Here is a 24,587-nt window from a genome sequence, read left to right as displayed (position 1 = left end):
TAAAATGTAGAGTCTAACATGGGCACCTTATGTAAAGTATTCAAACCAGAGATAAAAGCTCCATACTCAGGGCATGGTAAGTCAGTATTGCTAATTGTTTCCCTTGTGGCTTCAAAAGACGTATAGAATATAGGTAGAATATTGATTTAAAATCCCATTATATTAAGCTTGTTAGTACCGTCTTCGTTTGGTAAGAAATATAATTAATAGATACTATACTATAGTAGCATGCAGTGGTGCATTCCGAGAATAAAGACCATGCATATTTATGACCCACACAATCACTGAGAAAAGCTGATCTTGTTCTATTATTGTCGTTGCTTGGTCGCGGGAAGCTTTCTCGAGCCGCCCTATAAGGGCAAAGCCTCATAGGGCATAATCGGGCGCCTAATGTCAGCCAAAGTGGACATGCGGAAGTGGGTATACGAGAAAATTTGGGGTGATATATGTAGTGATTAATGCCCAAGAATGTCGTATAAGTGGATTTCGGCCGCACTCTTAACCTGGCCTCCACGGCGAGTTCGGCTCTGATGTACGCCGAGACCTGCAGCTTAATCACCGAGTTCATTTGCCGTTGGCTACCAACACCTTCATTTTATTGTCAGCACTAATCGTGAATCTCGAACACAAAGCCGATCTGGTCATGTACTTCACTTCGATCTGTTTCATAGTTTGCACAGAGTGGCTATGCTCGTACATTGGACCAATGATAGGTCAACTACTAGCCCACAACAAAAACACCCGGCTATGGAGTCATATGCAATGAAATACTACCTCGTCATACAATAGGTGACATGGCACAGAGCACCCCAGGCCTTCCAAACTCTCAACAGCTCGCTCTCTCGGGCTTTGTCGGTGCATCGGGGCCCGAAGGTCCGTGTGTCGCATACAAATGAGTTGGTCGTAAATTGGAAATGTACCCTAGCTTCAAGCCATTTGGTGTGTTTAAACCCCTGAATAATACTCTATGACAACTTGAGCATATTAGTTTCCCCCTTCACTTCACTCAACTTGAAATACTTTACTACCACTCTAAATGGCCTCTCCTAGTAATGTTATTATTTTCGGCGCAACTGGAAGTGTTGGCTCAGCTGCCGCACGTAAGGCATATCAAGAGGGTGTAAAAGTTACTCTCGCCATCCGCGATCCTTCAAAGCCCATTCCGATACTCGGTGACATCTCCGCCGAGAAAGTCCAAGCAGACCTCACGAAACCTGAAACCGTTCAGACTGCAGTTCGCCAGAGTGGTGCCAAGACTGCCTTTGTCTATGCAATCCAAGGTATTCCAGACGGCATGCGGCCTACCTTTGTGGCGCTTCAAGAAGGTGGAATCGAATTTGTCGTTCTTCTGAGTAGCTTCCTCGTCTAGGGCAATCGACATGCTACACCACCCACTGACATAGTTCCATATGTCCATGCAAAAGTGGAGATAGATCTTGAGAGTGTCTTTGGTAACCGGTGCTGTGCTGTGCGACCGGCTTATTTCGCGAGCAATGTTCTACATTTTAAGGATGAAATTGCGCAGGGTGAGGTCAAGCTGCCAAATCCTGACGCCGAATTCGACTGGATCTCGCCAAAAGACATCGGGCAAGTCATTGGGATGGTTCTAGCGTATGGTACACAGGAGAGCACCATCCCTTTGGTTGGACCAGATCGGTTATCCGTGAAAGATGCTTTAAGTATCATTGGCCGTGTTCTGAGCAAGGAAATCAAGATCACCGTTGTTGGAAAGGAACAGGCAGTGAAGGATATACAGCAGAGGGGACTTCCAGGGCCGGTTGCCAGGTGGTTTGTTGAATCTGTTACCGGGCCGAGAAGCTTCATTTGGGACGAGCCGGATTTCGAAGTTGGAGTGGACAATGTGCGGAAGTATACTCACAAGGCTCCAGAAAGGCTTGAGCAGTGGCTGCAGGAGAATAAGGAGAAGTTTACTCTATAGGTTGTGAGGAATCTATCATTGTATGACTTGTGAAGTGAGATCTGATACACAGTTCAATCTATTATCACCAGACCCGGTAAATAAAGTAAACAATAGAACTTTTTTCAATTCCACCACAACCTTCTTCATTTAGTTCAAACTGTTTCATTTATAGCCCTATTGCCAGCAAGAGTTGCATTCTCCTACATGCTCAAGTGCTTCCGAGCCCCCTTTCCTCCTGTTTAACAACTTCCCTTCTTTCCTCCTGTGCTATCTTCGAATTTCGAAAGACCTCAAGAGAAATCAATCAGGCTTTTCACAATAAATATCGAAGACAAAGTCAGTTTGTATTGAGCAACCGAACCAAAAACCCCCTACCAACCCTCCCACATTGGCCCAGACAACATTTGCTCCTCTTTCAGCCAGAAAGTAGGAGAATCCCTTTATTTCATTGTACCAAAAGCCCAATCCATTAAACCAGTCACTCCAAAATTGTGACGTCCGTCATGATGATGCGTTTCGTGTTCCATAACACTAATCCAGGCTTTTGCATCGCTTCGAGAATGCGAATACATCGCAAAGATCTTCGCCACACTGCTTAGGAAGCAAAGCTCCGGAAGAGTTGCTCCAACCATCCATGCAGACATCAACTCAGTTGACATCTGGGCAAAAACATATTCCAACGGATGCACATCCAGAGCCGTTAATAGTCCATCTTGCTTAGTTTCATGGTGAAAGCGATGAATTCGTCGATAGAACAATCTCCAATGCAGAACACGATGTATGCTGTAATACATCACGTCCGCAACAATGTATCCAAATAAAAGTTTCTGCAGCACGAGTCGAAAAGAGACCTCGCCCCAACTAACATCAGATACTGGCTGATGTTTGAACAACAACAGTAGAAAATGACCAATTGCTCCAGCAGCAATGTTGATCAGGACTCGGACAAATGTCTTTAACTTTAACGTTCGAAAATATAGCACCTGTAAAAATGCCCCAGATGAAACAAGAACCAAAAGAGAAAAGTGTAATGCAAACACTTCAGTGACTTTTTGTTTCAACGGGTACGAAAACTGATAGGTTGGTCGAGCATCAAAGTGATAAATCGATTGAGGATCAATCAATTGGGACATAATGAAATTGATATCAATCACTTGTGCCACTGGAAAGGTGCTGTATGGGCTTCGTGTGCGATTGATTTGATTGCTTTTCGCCAGTGCTCCAGTAGAGCTTGACGGAGGCTTTTGGAAGTTCTCCACTTGTATAAAAAGAAGATGAGTTTGATAGATTCAAGTTCAACAATGAAAGAGGTGGTCCTAATATATGTTGTATATAGAGTGCCTTAAATTCTCGGCGCCTATTTCGGAATCCCACCGCCCATGGTGATATGCATGTATGGGTAGGTGGCCTGAAGATGATATCAAGGGTGCCATGTATGCAAGGCCGCCAGCGATATCACAGTTAGAATATCTTCTCCGTATGTACTTTTCATATTCACTTACATAGTAGCTCTAGAGATAGATTACGGCCGAGAAAAAGGTCAGGCAACTACCCACACATTCCCCTACCGACTACCAACGAAGAGGGAAGTGTTTAATAGAATTACCCTACTCTTCATGACATCCAATATGAGTAAAAAGCCTATAGATGCTTTCAACTGCTGCTATATGTCGACCTGAAGGCGATGGGTATGGGCCAGTATCAAGGAAACAAGCACCTGGAAACACGGCATGGTTGGTCGACCCCTGCAGGAGTAGCCTCCTGGAAGGGTCTTATCCTAATACACTGTATGATGGGGAATGTATTCGCTGACATCCAATCATATCGGCGTGAGAAGGAAAATAACTGGTCATTTTATAAGAAATGTTACCATTGAACTTATCTCAGGAAAGGATGTAGAAATTCTATTAAAACAGAACGTACGAGTCCAGTCATGTGAAGAACGACAAATCTCCTTTGTCAGCCCTGAAGTGGACGGGACAAACAAGCTTTCCCCTTGGCATAGCCCCACCCCCACGTATTTGTATCCCATTTGTATCCCGTCAAGAATTAAAATCCGCACAGACGCTGCGACGGCCAAAAAGCCCAAGGTTCCAGGTTCCCGTAGGACCTTCTTCTCGCTCAGACCAAGCATGCCTTTATTCGGGCCCGCAGTCATCGATTACGACGGGAGACGGAACTGTAGAAATTAAAGGCGTCTATGGCCCCGTTCCCGACTAGCCTAGCGCAGCCACCTCGTGATCCGGGCCCGGGGATGCGGAATCCCCCCGCTGGAATGCCAATGTTCATGATCGACGAGTACCGGGACTATACCAGCCTCCCCGAGCCGGAGAGGCCTTTTTTTTCCCTGTCTTCCGTTTCGAATGTCGATCTTCCTGTTGGCTACTGTAAGCACACGAATCAATCTGCAACGCTAGCAGCTTTGCGTGAGATGAGACTGACTGACTGTCACTGCAGACCGTATCCATGTCTCCAAAGTCTCGTTTCTCTTTCGTGCATGGAGCCACGTGAATTCCGTTATGCTAAGCAAAGTGGAAAAGCCTTTCCGAGACATGATCCACCTCCGTTCTCGGGTAAGAAAATCGTTACAGGAGACTATAATACGTCCTCCCGAGGCCCAGACACAATCCGCAATATAGCGAGCATCAACTGATTTTTTTTATCATCAATGGTTGTGTTGTGTTGTGACTTTATGAGGAATATAATAAAAGATTCACCGCCGGTCTTTGACCTTCTGGCCAAGTGGGCGGCTGAAAACCCAAAACGGGTGCGCTTATGTCCAGTCATAGAACCCATCTTTTTTCGGTTGGAGAACGTGTCTTTAGCTCTACATGGTCTCCGGATATTCCTCCCAAGCTGCAGTTAATCATTCGGCTCTTCCAGCAAGTAATCCCGTACTTTGAGAGCATGGATGACTTGGAACCACGGACCTTCACCTTTGAAATCGATTATTTGGTGCTCCTAATGCACCGACTGTATTTCCTGTCGTATGGTCCCACCAATGCCCTTGCATATAATACGATACGGCTCTCAGTGGTGATCTACGTATGCCGTGGTTCGAATTTGGGAACTTGAAGAAATCTGGGTACGGAGCCCCTCATCCAAAGGCTTCGATACAGAATCGAGAAAAGCGATGATGTTGGATGGCACCAGACCCACCTGGACTCTATTTTTGGGAAGTTTTGCCTCTGTAGGGCTGCCATCCCATGGATGGTGTTTAGTAAGCGTTCCAAATGCCGGGGTACAACTTCCAAGGTATGAAGAATTAGAGTGACGCAAAGTGGGTTCTAGGGGACTTTCTTTTTCATATATGTCGCCGCAATGGGAATGCCACGTCCCTTTGGGATTCAGAAATAGACCGTTATAATGGCTGTGTGTGAAAATACATGGCTATATCTTTGGATTCCAGGGTATACACCCCACATGTAACCCTCCCAAAAGGTCCAACCCCTCTTGTCTCGAAATGTATTCTATCTATTTCTTTATTTAGCATGACCAAGCTGAACGTGACGGGAACCATAGTAACCTCATTGCAGATCGTTGATACGTAGACACCCTTGTCCTCTAAACTCGTGGAACGTACCGTCAGCCTATCAGAGTGGAATGTACAATGTACAATTAAGGAAATTCATCTACAGAGCTATTAGCTAATGCAGATACTTCACAGCCCTACTCGTCTCCGAAACCTACCCAAGTACCCAAGTAACCATATAACTTATCGCCGATCCGACGCTAACGTAATTAAGCATGTACTTTATCGCCGACCCGAGGCTAACCCTGCATGAACACTCATTCCGTCCCGCTTTAACAAGTTGCCATGGATAATCATGATGCTTGCTTTTGTAAAAATAATCTACCTATCAAGGTAACGTATTCAGCCTCACAATCCAACAGCCAATGTCCTTCGTTATTTCATTTTCCTTTCTAGGACAATGATCTTCAGTGCATTGGGGTTTTTATGGGAAGCACTGCCTCGTTTCTTTTCTTTCTTATATATATAGACCCAAGTTACTTGCCTGCAAGTCACCATATTCATCCCTGCCACCAATATCCTGAGATTTTCTTCTTCAACTTTGAGTGTACCGGCAACCCTAGGAAAAAGCCAACCAAATCCATCATTTTAAACTCGATATCGGACCAGCAGTGCCAAAAAGCCCTCTTAAATTGGGATCTGTTGATTGAAAAACCAAATCCCTGCACTCTCTGGTCGCTGCATTTAGTCGACTCGACGGAAACTCTTCCAAGCACTTCTAAAGCACTTTTACAAATCCAATGGATCCCGATATGTACTTTACACAGGTTCTCCAAGACACACCGACGTCTTGCTTCACATCCGATAGTTATGTATCCGACCGAAAGAAATCATCCATCAGTGATACCCTAAGCTGCTTTTATGATGGGCCGAAAGCGCCTAGTGATCAAAATCCTCAATGTTATTTCTCGGCCAATGATATCATCCCTCCAAAAAGCATGACCTCTATGCAGCTATATCAAACCTATCCGTCTTGCGAGCCCATCATGGACCAAGATTTCCAAGACATGTCATGTTACTACAACACACAACACATGAACGACTGGTTTCTGGGGAGTGAATCCGCTGGCAGCCTCTACGAATCCATAACCTACGACCCCGCCGGGTCCACGTTCGGCCTTGTACCGACAATGATAGGCCAAGAAATACAGCTTGATTTTGATGGAAACACAACCGCCGACCCGCAACAATGCTTATCTCCACTTCCTATGCACTTCGCATACGACAGCTCCCTCGCTCCACCCACCCCAGCAGCATCCTCCTTTGGCACATCCACGAGCAGTATCTCATCGCCCGCAGCCCTCTCTAATGTTGAAGTCTCCTCTCCCTCCGTCTCCGCCTTCAACCAAGCCCACCTAGCGCAATATGGTATCCTAGACGGTGACGGGCTCTGGCGTTGCGCTCACCCGGGGTGCACCTCTGAGGCTCGCTTCCGGAGAGGCTGTGACCTACGGAAACATTTCAACAGACACCGCAAGCATTGGCCGTGTCGGCATGATGGTTGTTCGAAATCCAAACAGGGCAGTTTTTCAAGCAAAAAGGACCGGAATCGGCATGAGGGCATGCACAATCCTAGCATTGTTTGCGAGTTTGATGGATGTAATCGGGTATTTAGTCGTGTTGATAATATGAAAGATCATGTGCGGCGGGTTCATCGGCGCATTGGGAAGAACAGATGGGGTTAGGTATAATTGCATGTACTCACGTATGTATAACTATTTATGTGTGACGTGGCTCTTTTTTTTTTTTTTTCCCCGAGTTTCTTTAATCTGCTGTTTCGGAAACATGGTTTCATCAGTCGAGAGGCAATTTCTACATATAGAATGGGAAATTGCCGGGGTGCTGTAGGCATACGCAGCGGTATAGACCGCTTCTTGCGATGTATAAAAATATAATCAAGTACATACATGCATGTATATAAAAGGATTGTCTGCAGAAAATACTACTTTTTATCGCCTTAACATATATATAAATAAGCAACAGACCTAAAAAGATGCTTAAAATGACATCCCAAAGCCTTATAAGCTACGAATTATTCTTATAACCATATATAACCAATTCTAAGAAGATTTACTAGCATCTCTTGGGCTAGCAGCAGAAGTATTAACAGAGGTAGCTATAAGTCAGATAGGGACCGGTAAATTAAAGAAGAATATTCCACTAGCTACAGGGAGGAGCCTTCATTCCTTATGGCATGGTATAGTCGATCATGTATTCATCATATCGTCATAATATCTCAATTATCCCATTGCCTATAGCGACTAGGAGTGAGTTATAATATAGTTTTACTGCATATAGTGAGAGCAACAGAAACTGGAAACTTTGATGCGATTTGAACATGTGTGTTAGCCCAGCTTTTGGGGGGGGGCCAATCTACTACCGCCTGCAGAGTAACCTTATCCTTCGCCTTATGTACCCTCCAGGGCATCACGACGAGCATCGATGCTATTCATCCGGGCTTCCATCTCCTTTCTCCTTCCACTTCACAACTAGAGCCTGCTGTTGTACATCCAGATCGTTCTGTTGAGTATTGAGGCTGTCCTGCCGGGCTCCCATCTACTTCATCTCTACCATCTCTACACCTAGAGCTTTTCGTTCGGCCCTCGATGCTGTCATTCAGCTCTATCCGCTTTATCTGCAAATTGGCCTTGGCGACCTCATCATCTACTGCCCTGGCGCTCTGTGTGATGATGGTATCGGTACGCTGCTCCTTCTTTTGTGTTTGAGTAGTTGAGCCGGGAGCGGCGGGCATCCTCTGAGGCTGAATAGAGTCAAAGGCTCTTTCCACAGTCTCTCGGTCGAGCCATCTCAATACATCGCGTTTGTCTACAGTATTCTTGAGGCAGCCTGCCGGATAGCGAGAAGAGCCTTTCTTTGCGGCCCTGACAAATTCTGCGTTCCAGATTCTCATGTTCATAACCACTATAAGGAGCTTCTTATCTCGGGTCAAGGCCACATCCAACTGCTGTTCGCTGGAGATCAAGCCGACTTCAGCCATGAAATTAGTTCGGGGCTTTGTGAAAATGAAGATGACGATATTAGACTCCTGGCCTTGTGATCCGGCCACCGTCAAACATCGTTTGTACCCCACATATTCCGCGGAGAAACACTAAATGACTCGCTTGACCTATGTCACATCCTCGCGGTAGATCCTATCTTGAGTGGGTCTGTAGGCGTATACTGTGCTGAGCAAAGTGACCACGACGCTGATATGGCATCATTACGCCGAGATGCACTCCCTGGTAGTTGCTCGGTCTGTCCGTTGGCATCGATCACTAGCCGCCGCTTGCAAGCAAACCCTTTGCCCTTGAAATGGTGGCGGGAAGCTGTGATCGCGTCCCAGGCTTTCCCAATGCACTCAGGCTTAGCGTTCTGTTCGCTGGGGGCGATCTCGCTTTTGTAGATCTTCAAAGCGGGCCATGCTAGAATATGTGGGTGGCACCGATAGTTGATCTTGAGCAGGGTAAGTGGCGTGAGAGGTTCTATGCCCCCTATTGTGCACAGGTAGCATGGCGTGGAAGCGGAATTATCATGCAACAGGTGTCACCATTTACGGCGTACTATACAAATTGTGATATTAACGCTTCTTAAAAAGCCACTTTGACTACGGACCTGATTATAAAGTTTCAGTTCAAAGATGTCCCACACATTAAAGAGAGTGATATTGTGTCTTATATAACCGAGGAAAATCCTTCCGTCCATGAAGTAATCACACAGACAGCGAGGTGTAAGGTCATCCTATCCCTAGTATAACGATACCCTCAAGCATCGTGACAGAAGATACAGATTGACTGGCAAGCCTTGTTCTATCATAGCAGTATGAGTCTCTTTTCTTACTCTCCTGGAACACTTGAGGATATAACAACTTACACGCACGTCAGATCCTAAGACGAAACGGAGCCGTAGGCATGAATGTCACGATCAAATTTCAGGCACGCGCCCTTCTTAAAGGAACCGTCTCCCCCATCTGCCCACCAAGCATACCTTGCGCTCACAGCAGCACCGCATCCGTTGTTTGTGAAAAAGGTGGCTTTCTGGTGACGACCTCCGTACGTTTCGACTCGAATGGACTTGGTCGCAAAGATGTTGGTATCTCTGCATGTGTTGTCCCACACATTGACCCTCTTAGACTCGCCAGAGCAGTCGTCGTTCCGATAGGCGGTGATCACGTATGAAAGAGCCCCGGGGCTAAGGCAGAAGAGTGCGAGGGTCTTTCCAATATGCATGGTTGCTTGAGAAAGTGGGATTGATAGTAGAGTGAAGATTTCTCGTGAGATACGTGTATTGAATGCGAATCAAGCTGATGTCTGGGTTCTATAGACGTGTCGTGAGACCCTTTTTATATTCAAAGACAATATCTCGCCAAGAGTCTAGAAACTTGACATTGTGAAGTTTGACTGTTTGCAGATCTCAACAATCACATCACAGCCATCCTTGGCTTTGAGCTCCTAGTCGTTCAATCATGCAAAGTTGGGGATGCTGGGATGTAGCCTACTTGCCTTTTGGTGATCTATAGATGTGATAGGCGAAATACGAGTCAGGCGTCCCCTACGGCTGGGTATTTTTCCTAAAGAAGAATCATGTTGCGCCTGGTTGTTTAGTCGATGCAAAGCTGAGAATGCCAGGCTGCATTGTGCCGATCTTATGTCAATCTTATGTCGATCTGCAGGTGCGATAGGCTGAAGTTAGGCTGGGCATCCCATTATACGTCCCTATGACCCGCTGAAATCCCTCACAACCCTCGAATCGACCCTGACATTGGGCGCCCTCGTTGACAGCACGCACGCTGCACCTCGACAATGGCACCGTCGGAGGTACTTTTGTGGGAATATTGCATATCTGACGGGTTTCAATGTCCTTCTGTCAGCTTAAGGAAATCTTGGAGAGGAAGGCATAGACAAGACAAATGATATGGGCGAATTTCGTCGCATCCATCCAGGGTTGAAAACCACACTCGCCTTGCCTGCAATAGAGTACCGCATATTGATAGCATGAGAACAATAAATAAAATAGGGGGCTGTATGTCATCACATTCCGATGTAGTGTAGGGGTTATCACTGTGCTCTTTCACAGCACTAACGGGGGTTCGAATCCCCCCATCGGAGAATTCTTTTTTTAATTCTGATTTTTTGATAACATATTTTTGACATCAATATTAGTTGTTGTTCTTGCAAGGTGACTTTTTTTCAATACTCTAAAACTAGAAAACAAGCGCTCAGTCTGCAAGCAAACAACGGGGGATGGGATCTTAACGATAGTACCTAACTTGTATAGTGGATGATCACATGCTTTGTTGAGAAGATACTTTGAGACGCCACGCACAGCAGCATGCATGATTTTCATTCTTAGTAATGAAAGTAACGAGGTAGATTGAACATGGGGAAGGGGTGGATGGTATAAGTGAGTATATAACTATAATATCTTCGATTATGGATGCCTTGTCTTCGTGCTTCGGCGCTATAATTTCTACAATGAAACTATATGTTGTCACCAAAGGACATCACCAAAGGTGGACCCAGGTGTACACTCTCTATGGGTAAGACTTCAGTCATTGAATCCCAAGGGTACCTTCTTTCCGCCCAGGGAGGCGATATTGCTTATAGGCTTTCCTCTGAAGTAGCCCATACTCATGACCGATGGTGGGCTGATAAAACTGGTCTGTGTCAAAGGAAGAAGGAGAGGGGGAGGAAGAAGGAGGAGGAGAAGCAGTTTTCGGGAAATGGTATCAAAAAACGGTGGGAAGGGGGCATAATTAAAGATTATGCCCCCCACGTGGATTTTGTTGAACCAGTATTGGCTAGATATATATATATATATGCCTCGCTGCTTCCTTTTGGTTCGTCACATTCGGCTGCTTATATTTACCATAGTTAAAAAAAAGTCAACCATTTAGTTCGTTGGATTAGAATTCTTGCTAATTATAACCCTATCACCCTTTTTTTTTTTTTTTTAATTTTTAGATTGTGGTGTTCTAACAAAATATATAATTATCTAGTAGAACCTTCGAAGGTCAACGACAACACGAGAATGGACTGATTAGTAGAACTTTAGGATAAGTATATCTCGATATCTCAAAAGTATATAACATTCCGATGTAGTGTAGGGGTTATCACTGTGCTCTTTCAAGTTCCTCTTTGGGACATTGAACAGCACTAACGGGGGTTCGAATCCCCCCATCGGAGTTCATTTTTTCTCTCTCTTTTTTTCCCCTCTTTTTCTTTTTTTCTCTTTCCCTCGATTCATGATGTGATAGCGATATAGTTAGTCTCGCATAGAACAATGAGTCCATATTTCCTACATACAATTCTTTGTACCTAGTCCTAAATAAACCCCTTGATGCAACCTCTCCACCCAGAAGCTTCATGTAGATAGAAACTATGCATGATGAGGATTCATTAAATTGCTTCGAAAATATCCCCAATATTGCATCGCTTTTTCCCATAGACCGCACCGGGTATTCCCCCGCATCGATATAAGCACTAATGCCCCCTATCCAAGTAGTTTTGAAGATATTCAGCCCAAAGTAACACGGGAATGGAATATGTTCAACCCAGCCCTGAAGACACCCATCACAACAGGAAACGATCGACATACTAGTCACCCTTGAAGACCCATGCAATTTTATGCGCATTAGCCTACCCTACCCGAGATCATTCCCATGTTCAATGATTGGCAAATTGCCAGCCGCATAACCATATCCGGGGAAATTTGTCCACTAATAGAAGGAGCACTTTGTTCGGTTCCATTGGAGCACAGGTCAACGCTGGGCTTGTCTACTGACGGGTAATTACCGTGTCGAATCTGGCCACCTGCGCTTCATGGAGTCTGCAGGACAGGCAACAACAACTTGGACAGATGTAACCTTGATATATTACTCCTCGGAATTTCCCGTATCTGATCCTGGATCAACGAGCAGGCAGGTTGAGATATCATGATACCCGGCAAAGACATAGGATCTTAGGGCTGTCGCCAGGTCCCACATGCAACTGCTAGGATGCAGGGGAGCACCCTCATTTCTCCGTTCGGTAGAATTACACCCCTCCCATTCGCCAATATCTTGTACAAGAAGTCACTTTGGAGCTATATTGTTTACGCGCCGCCTTTTGAGCATTCGATTCGCGAAACAGGCCGCGGCACATCCGGCATCAGAATCCTGAAACACCGGCTCTGCGGTACTGCCAGGGCCTAATGTTTCCCTTTGGAGTATTCTCGATACTACTGGTGAACCCCGCAATACGACCCACAGTAATAGCCAAGACCTAATATGTTTCCTTCATCTTACCTTCTTTACTTCCGCTACTCCGGTTGGCAATCCGTCCAATATCATGTGCCATGTCTCCACAAATCAGATCATCGCGCTGTTGATCTACTGTGCTTAGTTTATGTCTCATTTCAGAGTGAGATACCCAAGGAAATGCGAGAGATCATGATCTATGCATAGGCTTAGTCTATGCTCGATGGTAACCTTTGCGATAGCGACTAGTATGTATAGATAGAGCCTTGATTTCAAATTAATATGTCCCCAACGAAACTGAGGATTGTTCTAAGCGCTATATCAAGACTGGTGGTAACAAATATGTAATCATTAATGCTATGCAGCTAATATTGCAAGGGAGTCATTTTGCCCTTTCACAATATCATGGTTTCGGACTGAAACGCTTTATGTCCGAAGGGTCCGCAGAACAATCTTCCATGTTTGGGCTTAACGCCTGGCAGTATCCCACATTGTCTGACACCAAGAAAAGCCTTCCGGGGGTTTGATGTTAGTGGAGGACCTCGGGAGCGCTATAGCGCCCATTCCATCTAGCGGCGCTCTTGGCAGGCTTCAACCCCCTTCAACCCCACAAAGTGTCTCATGATCTTTTATTCTGTTGACTATAGGGAGTAGTTTAACCGTATAGCCAAGTTTCTACCCAGACAACACTGGTCCTGACGTATGAATGAAAGATCGACAGGGAACATACCTCAAAGCGTACTCATTTGCAGTCATTGCCCCTTGCACTAGTTATTAAGTTCCCTGAATCTTATACATCGACAGAACTGGATCGGGGGATTCTCCGTCTTCACGGATGTTGAAACAATTAATCCATGTTTATCCACTCCAATATCAGCCGGGATGTGCACCTCACCACAGTTATCCGGCGATGATCATTCCCTTCCTGATCCAGGCCCCGTTTCCACTCTCAAACCAATGTACCCACGACGCCGGAGGTCACCCAGTATGGAAGTCGATACTAGATTGATGATTGTGGGCTCTCTATCCGTACCAATTTGGCAACGGCATCAACGGTCCGTTACACCGGTCATGGTATCCAAAAGCACCCTAGTCAAGGTTCGCATGGCAATGACTTAGAATCCCATGCGTAGGAAAGACATATAAAGATCTATTCCCACCCCGAGATTATTTCTGTTCATCAACTGCAGGCCAGATAACAATTAAACAAGATCATATTGCAAACCGACCCTTCTCATTCATCCGCAATGTATCGACGCGCAGTCCTTTTCTCCGCCCTGGCGGCGGCAGCCCATGCTCAGCAGGTTGGCACATCGAAGCCCGAGACCCATCCCTCTTTGACCTGGCAAAAGTGCACTGCCAAGGGCAGTTGCACTGACCAGAAGGGTTCTGTTGTCATCGATGCCAACTGGCGCTGGCTTCACTCTGTCGATGGGTACACCAACTGCTACACTGGAAACGAGGTAAGAAATTCCAAATAGTGAAGATGAGCGTTCACATTTGTTGACCTTTTGATACTAGTGGGATGCGACTCTCTGCCCTGATGACAAGACTTGCGCCACAAACTGTGCTCTGGAGGGCGCTGACTACGCCGCCACCTACGGTGCGACCACCGATGGCAATGCCCTCACTTTGAGCTTTGTCACTGGAGCCAACGTTGGCTCTCGTCTGTTCTTGATGGAGGACGATAGTACCTACCAGATTTTCAAGCTGAAGAACCAGGAGTTCACATTCGATGTGGACACCTCCGCTCTGCCCTGCGGACTCAATGGAGCTCTGTACTTTGTGTCCATGGATGCCGATGGTGGCATGGCTAAGTACGATGGCAACAAGGCAGGCGCCAAGTACGGAACTGGCTACTGTGACTCTCAGTGCCCTCGTGATCTGAAGTTCATCAACGGCCAGGTGAGTCGTTATACTGGTCAAGGTCGAAAAGCTCGTGAGAAAAATGACTAATGCGCGATACAGGCCAACGTGGACGGCTGGGTGCCTTCCGAGAACGACAAGAACGCCGGTGTTGGCGGCCACGGATCTTGCTGCCCTGAGATGGATATCTGGGAAGCCAATAGCATTTCCACGGCCTACACGCCTCACCCTTGCGAGAGCCCCGAACAGACCATGTGCGAGGGCGACAAGTGTGGCGGAACCTACTCCTCTACTCGCTATGCAGGAACCTGCGATCCCGATGGATGCGATTTCAACTCCTTCCGCATGGGTAACGAGACCTTCTTCGGCCCTGGCAAGACCGTCGACACCAAGTCCAAGATGACTGTTGTTACTCAGTTCATCACCAGTGACGGCACCGATACTGGCGCCCTCAGCGAGATCAAGCGCATCTACGTGCAGGATGGAAAGGTTATCGCCAACTCTGCCTCGGAAGTTAGCGGTGTCACCGGAAACTCTATCACCTCGGACTTCTGCACAGCCCAGAAGAAAGCCTTCGGCGATGAGGATGTCTTCGCCCAGAAAGGTGGTCTGGCTGGCATGGGCGAGGGTTTGGACCAGGGAATGGTTTTGGTCATGAGCTTGTGGGATGACCACTATGCTAACATGCTCTGGTTGGACGGCGAGGTCTACCCCACTGATGCCTCTGCCTCCGATCCTGGTGCTGCTCGCGGTACATGCGCCACCACCTCCGGCGACCCAGCGACCATTGAGGGTGAGTCGGGCTCGGCCAAGGTGACCTACTCCAACATCAAGGTTGGACCTATTGGCTCTACCTACGCTTCCTAAAGAGTCAACATGATAGGTACTTGCTGAACTCAGCTACACCTGGAATGCGGGATCTTCGTGGTGCATAAATCCTTGCGCCAGTGGCAGCAAATGCCTAATTTGGAAATTTGGAAGAAAATGGTGAATGGTATATAAGCCTTCTTTCGTTCATAGTTGTTTGTATTCTTGATTTTATTTGTCTTTTCTTTCTTAGAACCAGAGTGATTTACAGAATTGAATTGATGTCATTTACCGATTTGAACCTGAACAAGTAAAATAAGGCGGTCGGGATATTCTCGGCCCGGCAGAAAAAAAAAGGCCAGCTCCAAAGCTCCAGCTTTTTGCAATTGATTCTTTTGATTCAATTCACCCGAATTCAGATTTTTACTAGGCTCACTAGAAGCCTTCGGATTTTCTGTTATTTCTGTCGCAATTCGCAACCATGTTCGACACGGTATGCACGCTTCCGCTTTCCTCGGACCTGTTCGCTCAGGCTATCCACCCCGAGGAGCCCGTAGTCTCTGTCGGTTTGGCCTCGGGTCACGTACAGACCTTCCGACTACCTTCCTTAGAAGGAGAGGATGATGAAGATGCCGCACCAAATTCATCGGCCCGCGCCGGAAAGGGCCACATTGACACAATGTGGAGAACTCGGCGACACAAGGGTAGCTGCCGCACCCTAGGGTTCAGTACGGATGGAAAAACACTTTACTCGGCTGGTACAGACGGTATGGTGAAGGCTGCAAGCACAGAGACGGGTCAGGTGCAAAACAAGATTGTGATTCCTCTTGAGAAGAACGGGTAAAGGGCCTCTCCCGAACATCAAGCGTTGCAATCCGGACATTCGCATTTGGCTGACCTGTCGTTTTTTTTTTGATCTCATATAGCTCCGTTGATGCGCCAACCATGATCCACGCCCTCTCTCCTCAAACTCTTCTTCTCGGTACCGACTCAAGCGCTCTGCACCTCTACGATCTCCGTATCCCATACTCCAAGGTGTCCGCGCGGCCTGGGCAGTCGCACCACCCCCACGACGACTACATCTCATCTCTTACTCCTCTCCCGGCTTCCGAAACTAGCACCTCGGGCTTCAGCAAGCAGTGGGTTACTACTGGTGGAACAACCCTGGCCGTGACGGATCTCCGGAGGGGCGTTCTGGTGCGCAGCGAGAACCAGGAAGAAGAATTGGTTAGCTCCGCCTTTATGGGTGGCCTGCCTTCCAGTGGAACCAGTAGGGGCGAGAAGCTTATCGTTGGTGGAGCCAGCGGTATCATCACCCTCTGGGAGAAGGGCGCGTGGGATGACCAGGATGAGCGGATCTACGTCGACCGCAATTCCGACGGCGGGGATTCCATCGAGACAATGGCAGTTGGACCTGACTACTTGGGCAAGGTGGTGGCTGCAGGCCTCTCAAGCGGAAAGGTGAAGTTCGTGCGCATCGGACCCAACCAAGTCGTTTCTGAGGTTGTGCACGATGAGATCGATGGTGTTGTGGGCTTGGGCTTTGATGTGGAGGGCCGTATGGTCTCTGGTGGTGGTCAAACCGTCAAGGTTTGGCACGAGGCTGAGGACAACGTCGGTGATGGATCTGGTGATGAAGACATGATGGATGATAGTGATGACGATAAAGATTCGGATGATAGCGATGCGGAACGCCGCGAGGATCCGAAGGACCGAAAGAAGCGCAAGAAGTCCAAGAGCAAGGACCGCAGTGGTGGACAGCATGTCATGGCCTTCCACGACCTGGACTAATGTCTAAATACCCCATTATCTGATACCCACATCTGCAGATCAATTGTTCAGCCCGAAAATAAGAAAAAAGTGTACATAGCGTTGGTGTTAGGGTTTCTAAGAGCCAATTGGAGGAAGAATATTTATTATCTCCATTGTTTCCCCCTTACTTGGCTTGAGTTTGTTCCTACGGGTTGTTTTCCGATGCTATTGTGGGAATTGCAGTATATATTGGTATCATTGACACCTTGCTCTATATCGCAGCTCGAAACCTAATCGCCCGATACCGACTCCAACCACACAAAAATATCGTTCCATTCAGCAACACATACACCTCCAAAGAATGCACCAACGAATCATTCCTCAAGCAAGTCAGACCACTCCGGAATCTCCTTGATGAGTTTCCACATGTACTTCTCCAGCTTGACCGCACACTTAGCGTATATAGTTGTAGCGTCATTATACTGTCGACAATTACTGAAAATCAATTTGAGATCATCGACAAGCTCTTTCGGAGAAGTGTAAAGCTCCAATCTTCCTTCGATAGTCGACAGGTCCATTGGTGATGCGATGGTCTTGTAATAATCAGGGATTTCATCTTTGTCGACTGGATTGAGGAAGGGCCATGCTTGGTTATGGTTTTGGATTTCATTCAAGAAACGTCGAAGTTCGTTGAAATGAGGTCCTTTGAAACGGGATCCGTGGCATGAGTCTCGCCCTAACTCGTCCATATCTGGAGACCAACCAGTTGCTCGGATGGCGGGGATAGAGAGTGGATCGAGTGGAACCACGACGCCGTCGCTAGCGTTAGCCCATTGCGGAGGCGGTAGATGAATTATATGGTTTTTGCTCAAGGTGCGTATTTTGGCTAGAACGGATGCTTTCTGCTTGAGAAGCATTCGACCAACCTCGAGATACCGTATTCGGGCAAGCATAGAGCATTGCATAAGTGTCCCTCCCTCGTAATCCTTAATACATCCCTTCCAGATAGACTTGTCGAGAGTGATCTCCTTAGTAAAACCTTGCTTTTGAAAATACCCGGTGGCATGATTATCGGCATAGGTTAGAAAATGCATCACAGGAGAAGTAGCTCTAACATAATCCTTGAGATGGGCCATGAGATGCGCTCCGTAGCCTTTCACCTGCTGATCAGACGAAACTGCACAAAAAACGATTTCGGCAAACTTGCGGTCTCGGAATTCTCGGATTGATATGCCACCAATGACCTCTAGAGGCATTTTGACGATAGCGATCGATAAATGAGTACGGTCGTAGACAAGACGTGCGATATAATCCTTAGGCATTTCTGGAAGTTGCCTTTGAAATATGCATTTAAGACCCGTAAGAATAATCGTACTCTCTCGGGAGCCATCATTGTTGACAACTCTGAACTCGATCTCGCCATTTCGTTCTTCCAAAACTGCAGGCTTTTGGAATAGTTAGAAGATTTTTTTTTTTTTTTTTTTACATCTAAGGGCCCTAGCTAGCATACCTTTTCTGGGAAAGGAACCCTCCAGGGTAGACCAGGAGTTTTGACATCCGACTCTGTCAACCCATCATGAAACCGTTTGACTCTTTTGCAATCGGGGGCGATGTTTGGCTCTTCACAGGTTGTGCGCTTCGCGACGAGGGGAATTGGTCCTCTGTCGGCTGGGAATGATTGCGACTTTGTTTTGTCCATTTAGGTGTGTTGGCGAATCGTAACTTGTGATGGATGGTGTGTAAACTAGCGTAGGTGAATCTCGGGCTCTCTGAAATGATTGCGATCTTCTTCCCTCGATAATATATATGCCGAGTTCAGTGAAATCCGAGGTCAGAGGTCCGTTCCGCGTAGGACCCGGCGGTCAAAGCTCACTGGCCCCTTGTTTTCGCTTATATAAACACTGACTGGTTCCAGGTTTCCTGGAAGGGTTGAGATATACTGAAAGTGGACCTTTTCTAGGGAAGACACGTAAAAGATGATAAGAGAAAAAAAAGACCATGCATTCGCCCGAAAAGTATAGAGAGCGCACGGACCGGATAGAGAAGAAGAAGAAGACAGGGGACGAGTGGAGCGAGAGAGATCTACCGGCCCCAGTGATGTGCACATCTGGATGATCCCATCACCTTTAGCGTCGTCTTTGACAGAAATCGAATTGTTGCAAGTACCTTGTGTGGAAACGTAGATCGCACTCGACACCTACTATGACCTGAGGAAAGATGGCTTGCTTTGTATAACTATCTACTCAGTGTGTCTGTTTTGACTTTGGGGATCTAAGGTGCGTAATAGAGAAATATTCTAGTGTTGGAAAGTCTGAAATTGGAATATACATTATTAACCCTAGCTAGATATCTATAAAACCCCGACGCCTTTAAAATCCCGATTTACCATGCCTCTGTTCCTTTTTTCACAGGCTGTTCACTCTGTGGTATGGTTCGAGTCTCATGGGTGATATCAATCTGATTCGAGACCATGATAGCACCCGAGGCTGGGTTACCAGGAATAGCTGTCGGATATGCCTTTAAGTTCTGCATCTTCACATCTTCCATCATCCGTTCCTCACTCTCGGTAAATGACATGCCAATGGTCATAGGATCCGAACTCGCAGGGCCCTGACCTTTCCGACTGGCATAGTCACCTCCGCCACCAATACTCCGGAAACCACCTGAGGGCGATTTATGCGTCTTGTGAGATGACTGAAATTGGCTGCCGAAAATCTTGCTGAGCCAAATTCTGAAGAGGTGAAAGATCATGGGAAGATTGGTCGTGACGACTGCAACGAATGTTTCGCGGGTGCCCCATTCATTGGCGAGTTGTGCGCCATCTTCAGGATCCTATAGATACCAGTCAATCAAGTTAGACAAATACCTTTGAGCTGGGGGAGATGCGAATATATTGAAACTCACCACTAGGAGGAAAACACTCTTAATAGTAGCGCAGACGAGAACAAAGACACCCGAACTGAGTACGATAGTGGCTGCGAGCTTCTTTAAGGGCTTTAGACTCGATTGCCAAAGCATTGGAATCGGGATGAATATGAGGTATGGATCAGTAATAAGGTTTGAGGCGAATGTTACTGCGATGACCGGTGTGGAAATGGCTGGTTGGCACACGTCTAGGGGCATAGTTAGCAGACGTTAAGCGCTTAGGACAAGATGAGAGTCTCACTGCCGGGATCCGGATTGATCTGCCAATTTTTGTGGAATGGTCGACATGCCGCAAAGATTGTGATGATACTTGCGAGAAAACTGCCGATAACAAGGCCAAAACCAACATAAATGGGAATGTGATAACGCCGGCCAAGGCCATCCTGTTGGGTGTTACTTATTTGTTGCGAACTACCGTCGGAAATTATGGAGATCAATACCATCAGTCGAACGTAGAATGCCAGCATGGACAGTTTGATTGAATTAATCAATGCCGCATAAGTACTCCAGCCCGCGATCTGAATCTTGGAGCCAATCACTCTAATCAAATGGTTGGTGATCGTATTCAAATTTGGTCTTGAATTGACAATTTGGGGAGACATACCTGGCTCTGTAAGCTGGGTTGTTGGGCGATAGTGCCTCGCGCTGGGCAGTTGTCATGCCGTTGTTGGCGAGGCCACCAGACACATTGCCCACACTATGTGCAAGTGATGCTTGTGCAGTATAGAGTATCTATATGGATTGCAAGTCAGCACCCAGTAGAACGACGCATGGTCAATTGGAGTTAATCACAATTGCAACCCATATAAGATAGTCATCGAGCCGTAAATTCCTCCATCCTCCGGTTTTGCTTCGAGCGTATGTTCTGAGAATTGTCACGGCAACGGCAATTCCATATAACGTCCATAATTCAACTGTGGCCTTGTGTGCTTCGGACGCCGCATCTCGTACCTCCAAGCCAAATGCCATGGCGGTCGAGATTTGTGAAGAATAGCGGGGATCGATATTAGCGCAGAGAAGATTTCCGCATGAAAATGGAGAAAGGTAGAAGAAGATTATCTCCCCTGCACTAGCGCGAATCGTTCCTCATTCGCTGGATATGATTTAACCCTAATAACAAGATAAATCCAAGAGCAGTGAAGATACCGGTACGAGAGCGGGCGCTATCCTCGATCCAATTTTTCAGTTATTTTCTATTAGATGAACCTTAGACAAGGTCTGGCTCATTCCGTTGATGAGAACCTTGAAACCTTGGAACCAAATTCCTATCTTGGAAAGTTCCAACGTTGATCAAGATAGAGTTTTACTAAATTACCTAAATTACCCAAATGAATCTGTATTTTTATCGATCCCTGGGTTTCCACGTGTACCCGTCGATTCTTCAGCTGGTTCCGTACCTACCCGTTCGATTACCTAGGTATGATGTACAGTTTTACTAGTCTCCCACATGGCAAGAAGGACATTTGCCAGATATAGACCATGCATTGCCCCTAATGGATGAAAAAAGATTTTTTTTAAAAAAAGTTTAATCTAAAGAAAATTCAAATTGCATGATATATTAAGTGGAATCCTTCAAATTAAATCCCGAAATGAAATATAAAACACATACGGAGTACGTACCTAGTTGGGGGATGTCCAGTAGCGAGCTAATAGTGGAACCTTCTCAAGGCGCGATGGTCGGCAGGTTGGGGGCCACCCCGGTATTCATGTCCAACCAAAATGTAGATAAGGATGTTCCATTCTAACACTAGAGTGGAACTTAATAATTATTCAGGTCAGATGGTTGCGCTTACTATTCGGGCCGCCCGTGGTGATTTAGGCAAACGGCGGATGTAACATACCCAATAAGACTAGCCCCTGCATTAGCGTGGTGCATGGGAGAGTCTCCCGGTACACTTCTAATCTGGGAGCAAAAGATAAAGAGGGCATAGAACCGGACGATCAGAGAGTGCAAATATGGAACGTGGGGAGGTTCATAACCAGTCGAACATATTGGGCCGTGCTACGAAACCGTGCATAAAAGGACCACTAGGGCGGGGTGGACTTCTTTGTTCAATCACTACTATGTTATACGTTATTGAGGTTTTTCAAAAATTAATATCATTGTAATGCGATATTAAATTCGATCTAAATAATATCGAGAAACCATCTAACCAAACTAACTCTAGGGTAGTTTTACAACCGCCGTAAATAACATGTAATAAATAGAGAGAACCGCACAATTAACAGGGATTCCTACCGAGGTGCAGCATAGCATACCCACTTTTTTTCCCTGACCTTTGACGAGAACGCAAGGGGCATTTGCTTTTTGCTTTTTTTTTTGTCTTCACAAATCCAAGACATAGTTACTCATTTTGAGGAATGTATCATTTCAAGTTAGAGGTGATCACGGCCGTTGCGGCTTGGGCCTTTTCCGCGGCCTCTTTGACTCTCCCTAGCGGTATCGAGGGAGGCCTTTGCCCGCGAGGCGATGCTGACTTGGAGGCGCTTGGAAAGAAGCTTTCGAGCACTGCCAAGGTGTATTCCCCGGGGTCAACTGGGTTCACGGATGTCACAACGCGGTGGTCTGCTCTAGCTGAACCTAAGGTTAACATTGTCGTTGTGGCCGGTAATGAGAACGATGTTGTTGAGACGGTAGGTTATCATCTTGTTATCTATATATGTCAATGAGGCAAGGACAAATACTTATTGTGACGACGGTTTAGGTGAAATTCGCCAACAAGAAGGACCTGCCCTTCCTCACGTACAATGGTGTCCACGGAGCCCTCATTTCGCTGGGTAAGATGGACCATGGCGTCGGAATCTCGCTGAGCCAGCTGAGCAGCGTCAACATTGCCGCAGATGGCAAGACGGCCACTATGGGTGGAGGAACCATGTCTAAGGTGGTTACCGACTCGCTTTGGGCCGCAGGAAAGCAGACAGTTACTGGAACCTGTGAATGTGTCAGTCTTCTCGGGCCGGCTCTTGGCGGTGGACATGGATGGCTCCAGGGCCACCACGGACTCGTCTCTGACCAGTTCGTTTCTATGAACGTTGTTCTTGCCGACGGTACCTTGCAGACGATTGACCAGAGCTCCGACCTCTGGTGGGCGATGAAGGGTGCTGGGCACAACTTCGGCATTGTGACTTCTCTCACCAGCAAGATCTATGATATCCAGCACCGTGACTGGGCTATCGAGACAATCTCTTTTAGTGGCGATAAAGTCGAGGCTGTCTACGAGGCTGCCAACGAATATCTTCTGAAGAATGGCACCCAGCCCGCAGAGCTCATTAACTGGTCGTACTGGATGAACAACCCCGATGTTGACGCTAACAACCCCGTCATCGTCTTCTACATCATCCAGGAGGGAGTAACGGCCGTCGACTCGATTTACACCAAGCCTTTCCACGACCTCGGACCGCTTTCCGTTGTGCCTCAGGCAGGCACCTACAAGGACCTCGCTGCATGGACCGGCATTGCCCTCGACTCCCCGCCATGCCAAAATGCCGGGTACGCTAACCCCCGTTTCCCCATCTATCTCCAATCATACAACATTGCGGCCCAGAAGAAGGCATGGGACATCTACGCACCTGCTATCAAAGGATCCTCTGCCTACAACAACTCAATCCTCATGTTCGAGGGTTACTCCTTCGGAGGCGTGCATGCGATCCCTAGCAGCTCGAGTTCTTTCGCTTTCCGTAGCGAGAACCTCCTTGCCGCCCCCCTCATCAACTACCCGCCCGGCGATGCAACAGTTGCCGCTAAGGCGGTTGATCTGGGTAACCAGCTCCGCAATATCCTCTTTGAAGCCAGTGGCTTCGATGACATCCGCGCATACGTCAACTATGCCTACGGAGACGAGACAACGAAGCAGCTGTATGGCGACAGTGAACAGCGCCTGCTGGCCTTGAAGAAGAAGTATGACCCGACTGGCAAGTTTAGCTTCTACGCACCCATCGCTTAAATCAATTGAGCAAGGGCTTGAGGATCTGTACGTATAACATGTGTGTGTGTGTGTGGTGTGTGTACCACAAAGCACATTGGGCTACGACCGTTTGAATAATCTATAAATAATATGATCCAATTTACTACTATGGGGGCTGGCTCTAAGGTTAGTAACTGACCTCGGGTGTCATGGCACCTTACGGGTCGTATGTGCCGGATGCATTTCACTAGGTCCACAGAAATTTCCGTAAATTAAATGCAATTTATTATAGTCTGACCCTGGACTGAAATTCAAGCCTCCGAGTGCCCGGCCAATATAGAAAAGCCCCACTCGGCAGTTTGGAGAAATTCATATCCGTCTACGAGTCCACCCGTGGACGGATGGGTATTTCCGCAGATTCCGTAGATCCTTTCACTATGTCGGAACATCTACGGCCACGCAAAAGGAATTGGGCGTACCCAAATAATACGACGAATTGGCAATTCTTAAGTACGAAAACCGCCAACTTGCAATGGCCCGGAGAACCACCAGATTACAACTGCCGATAAAACCCCACGGCCCCACGGATGGGCACGACGTTCATCGACTGCGGTGGGGTGTGGGGTATGGACTATAAGATGACAA

General features: G+C 47.0%; 9 protein-coding genes across 9 annotated transcripts; 5 read left to right on the top strand and 4 right to left on the bottom strand.

The window, feature by feature from the left end:
• Positions 1-1,036: 1,036 nt before the first annotated feature.
• N7487_004501 (uncharacterized protein) lies at positions 1,037-1,939 on the top strand (the record flags this gene model as incomplete). The annotated part of the gene is made up of 2 exons (XM_056872248.1): positions 1,037-1,352; positions 1,404-1,939. 2 exons carry the CDS (start codon positions 1,037-1,039, stop codon positions 1,937-1,939), a joined length of 852 nt encoding a protein of 283 aa, XP_056729968.1.
• A 4,254-nt stretch (positions 1,940-6,193) lies between these two features.
• Positions 6,194-7,138, top strand: N7487_004500 (uncharacterized protein; the record flags this gene model as incomplete). Its single annotated transcript, XM_056872247.1, has 1 exon — positions 6,194-7,138. The coding sequence occupies one exon, from the start codon at positions 6,194-6,196 to the stop codon at positions 7,136-7,138; it is 945 nt and encodes a 314-aa protein (XP_056729967.1).
• Positions 7,139-7,902: 764 nt separating this feature from the next.
• On the bottom strand, positions 7,903-8,451 carry N7487_004499 (uncharacterized protein; the record flags this gene model as incomplete). Its single annotated transcript, XM_056872246.1, has 1 exon — positions 7,903-8,451. The coding sequence occupies one exon, from the start codon at positions 8,449-8,451 to the stop codon at positions 7,903-7,905; it is 549 nt and encodes a 182-aa protein (XP_056729966.1).
• An 886-nt stretch (positions 8,452-9,337) lies between these two features.
• Positions 9,338-9,679, bottom strand: N7487_004498 (uncharacterized protein; the record flags this gene model as incomplete). The annotated part of the gene is made up of 1 exon (XM_056872245.1): positions 9,338-9,679. One exon carries the CDS (start codon positions 9,677-9,679, stop codon positions 9,338-9,340), a length of 342 nt encoding a protein of 113 aa, XP_056729965.1.
• A 4,255-nt stretch (positions 9,680-13,934) lies between these two features.
• On the top strand, positions 13,935-15,420 carry N7487_004497 (glycoside hydrolase family 7 protein; the record flags this gene model as incomplete). The annotated part of the gene is made up of 3 exons (XM_056872244.1): positions 13,935-14,150; positions 14,209-14,592; positions 14,656-15,420. 3 exons carry the CDS (start codon positions 13,935-13,937, stop codon positions 15,418-15,420), a joined length of 1,365 nt encoding a protein of 454 aa, XP_056729964.1.
• A 353-nt stretch (positions 15,421-15,773) lies between these two features.
• On the top strand, positions 15,774-17,151 carry N7487_004496 (WD40 repeat domain-containing protein; the record flags this gene model as incomplete). The annotated part of the gene is made up of 2 exons (XM_056872243.1): positions 15,774-16,200; positions 16,287-17,151. Exons 1-2 carry the CDS (start codon positions 15,842-15,844, stop codon positions 17,149-17,151), a joined length of 1,224 nt encoding a protein of 407 aa, XP_056729963.1. The 5' UTR covers positions 15,774-15,841.
• A 335-nt stretch (positions 17,152-17,486) lies between these two features.
• On the bottom strand, positions 17,487-18,811 carry N7487_004495 (bromodomain-containing protein; the record flags this gene model as incomplete). Its single annotated transcript, XM_056872242.1, has 2 exons — positions 17,487-18,557; positions 18,623-18,811. The coding sequence occupies 2 exons, from the start codon at positions 18,809-18,811 to the stop codon at positions 17,487-17,489; spliced, it is 1,260 nt and encodes a 419-aa protein (XP_056729962.1).
• A 683-nt stretch (positions 18,812-19,494) lies between these two features.
• On the bottom strand, positions 19,495-21,006 carry N7487_004494 (uncharacterized protein; the record flags this gene model as incomplete). Its single annotated transcript, XM_056872241.1, has 6 exons — positions 19,495-19,944; positions 20,017-20,225; positions 20,279-20,420; positions 20,478-20,577; positions 20,642-20,769; positions 20,830-21,006. The coding sequence occupies 6 exons, from the start codon at positions 21,004-21,006 to the stop codon at positions 19,495-19,497; spliced, it is 1,206 nt and encodes a 401-aa protein (XP_056729961.1).
• A 1,392-nt stretch (positions 21,007-22,398) lies between these two features.
• On the top strand, positions 22,399-23,981 carry N7487_004493 (putative FAD-dependent oxygenase; the record flags this gene model as incomplete). Its single annotated transcript, XM_056872240.1, has 2 exons — positions 22,399-22,671; positions 22,743-23,981. The coding sequence occupies 2 exons, from the start codon at positions 22,399-22,401 to the stop codon at positions 23,979-23,981; spliced, it is 1,512 nt and encodes a 503-aa protein (XP_056729960.1).
• Positions 23,982-24,587: the final 606 nt, after the last annotated feature.

This window comes from Penicillium crustosum, assembly GCF_028827405.1.
Source record: "Penicillium crustosum strain IBT 35664 chromosome Unknown utg000002l_segment0_segment0, whole genome shotgun sequence".
NCBI lineage: Eukaryota > Fungi > Ascomycota > Eurotiomycetes > Eurotiales > Aspergillaceae > Penicillium > Penicillium crustosum.
Note: the sequence above shows the minus strand (reverse complement) of the source record. Positions and strands in the feature narration are given on the sequence as shown.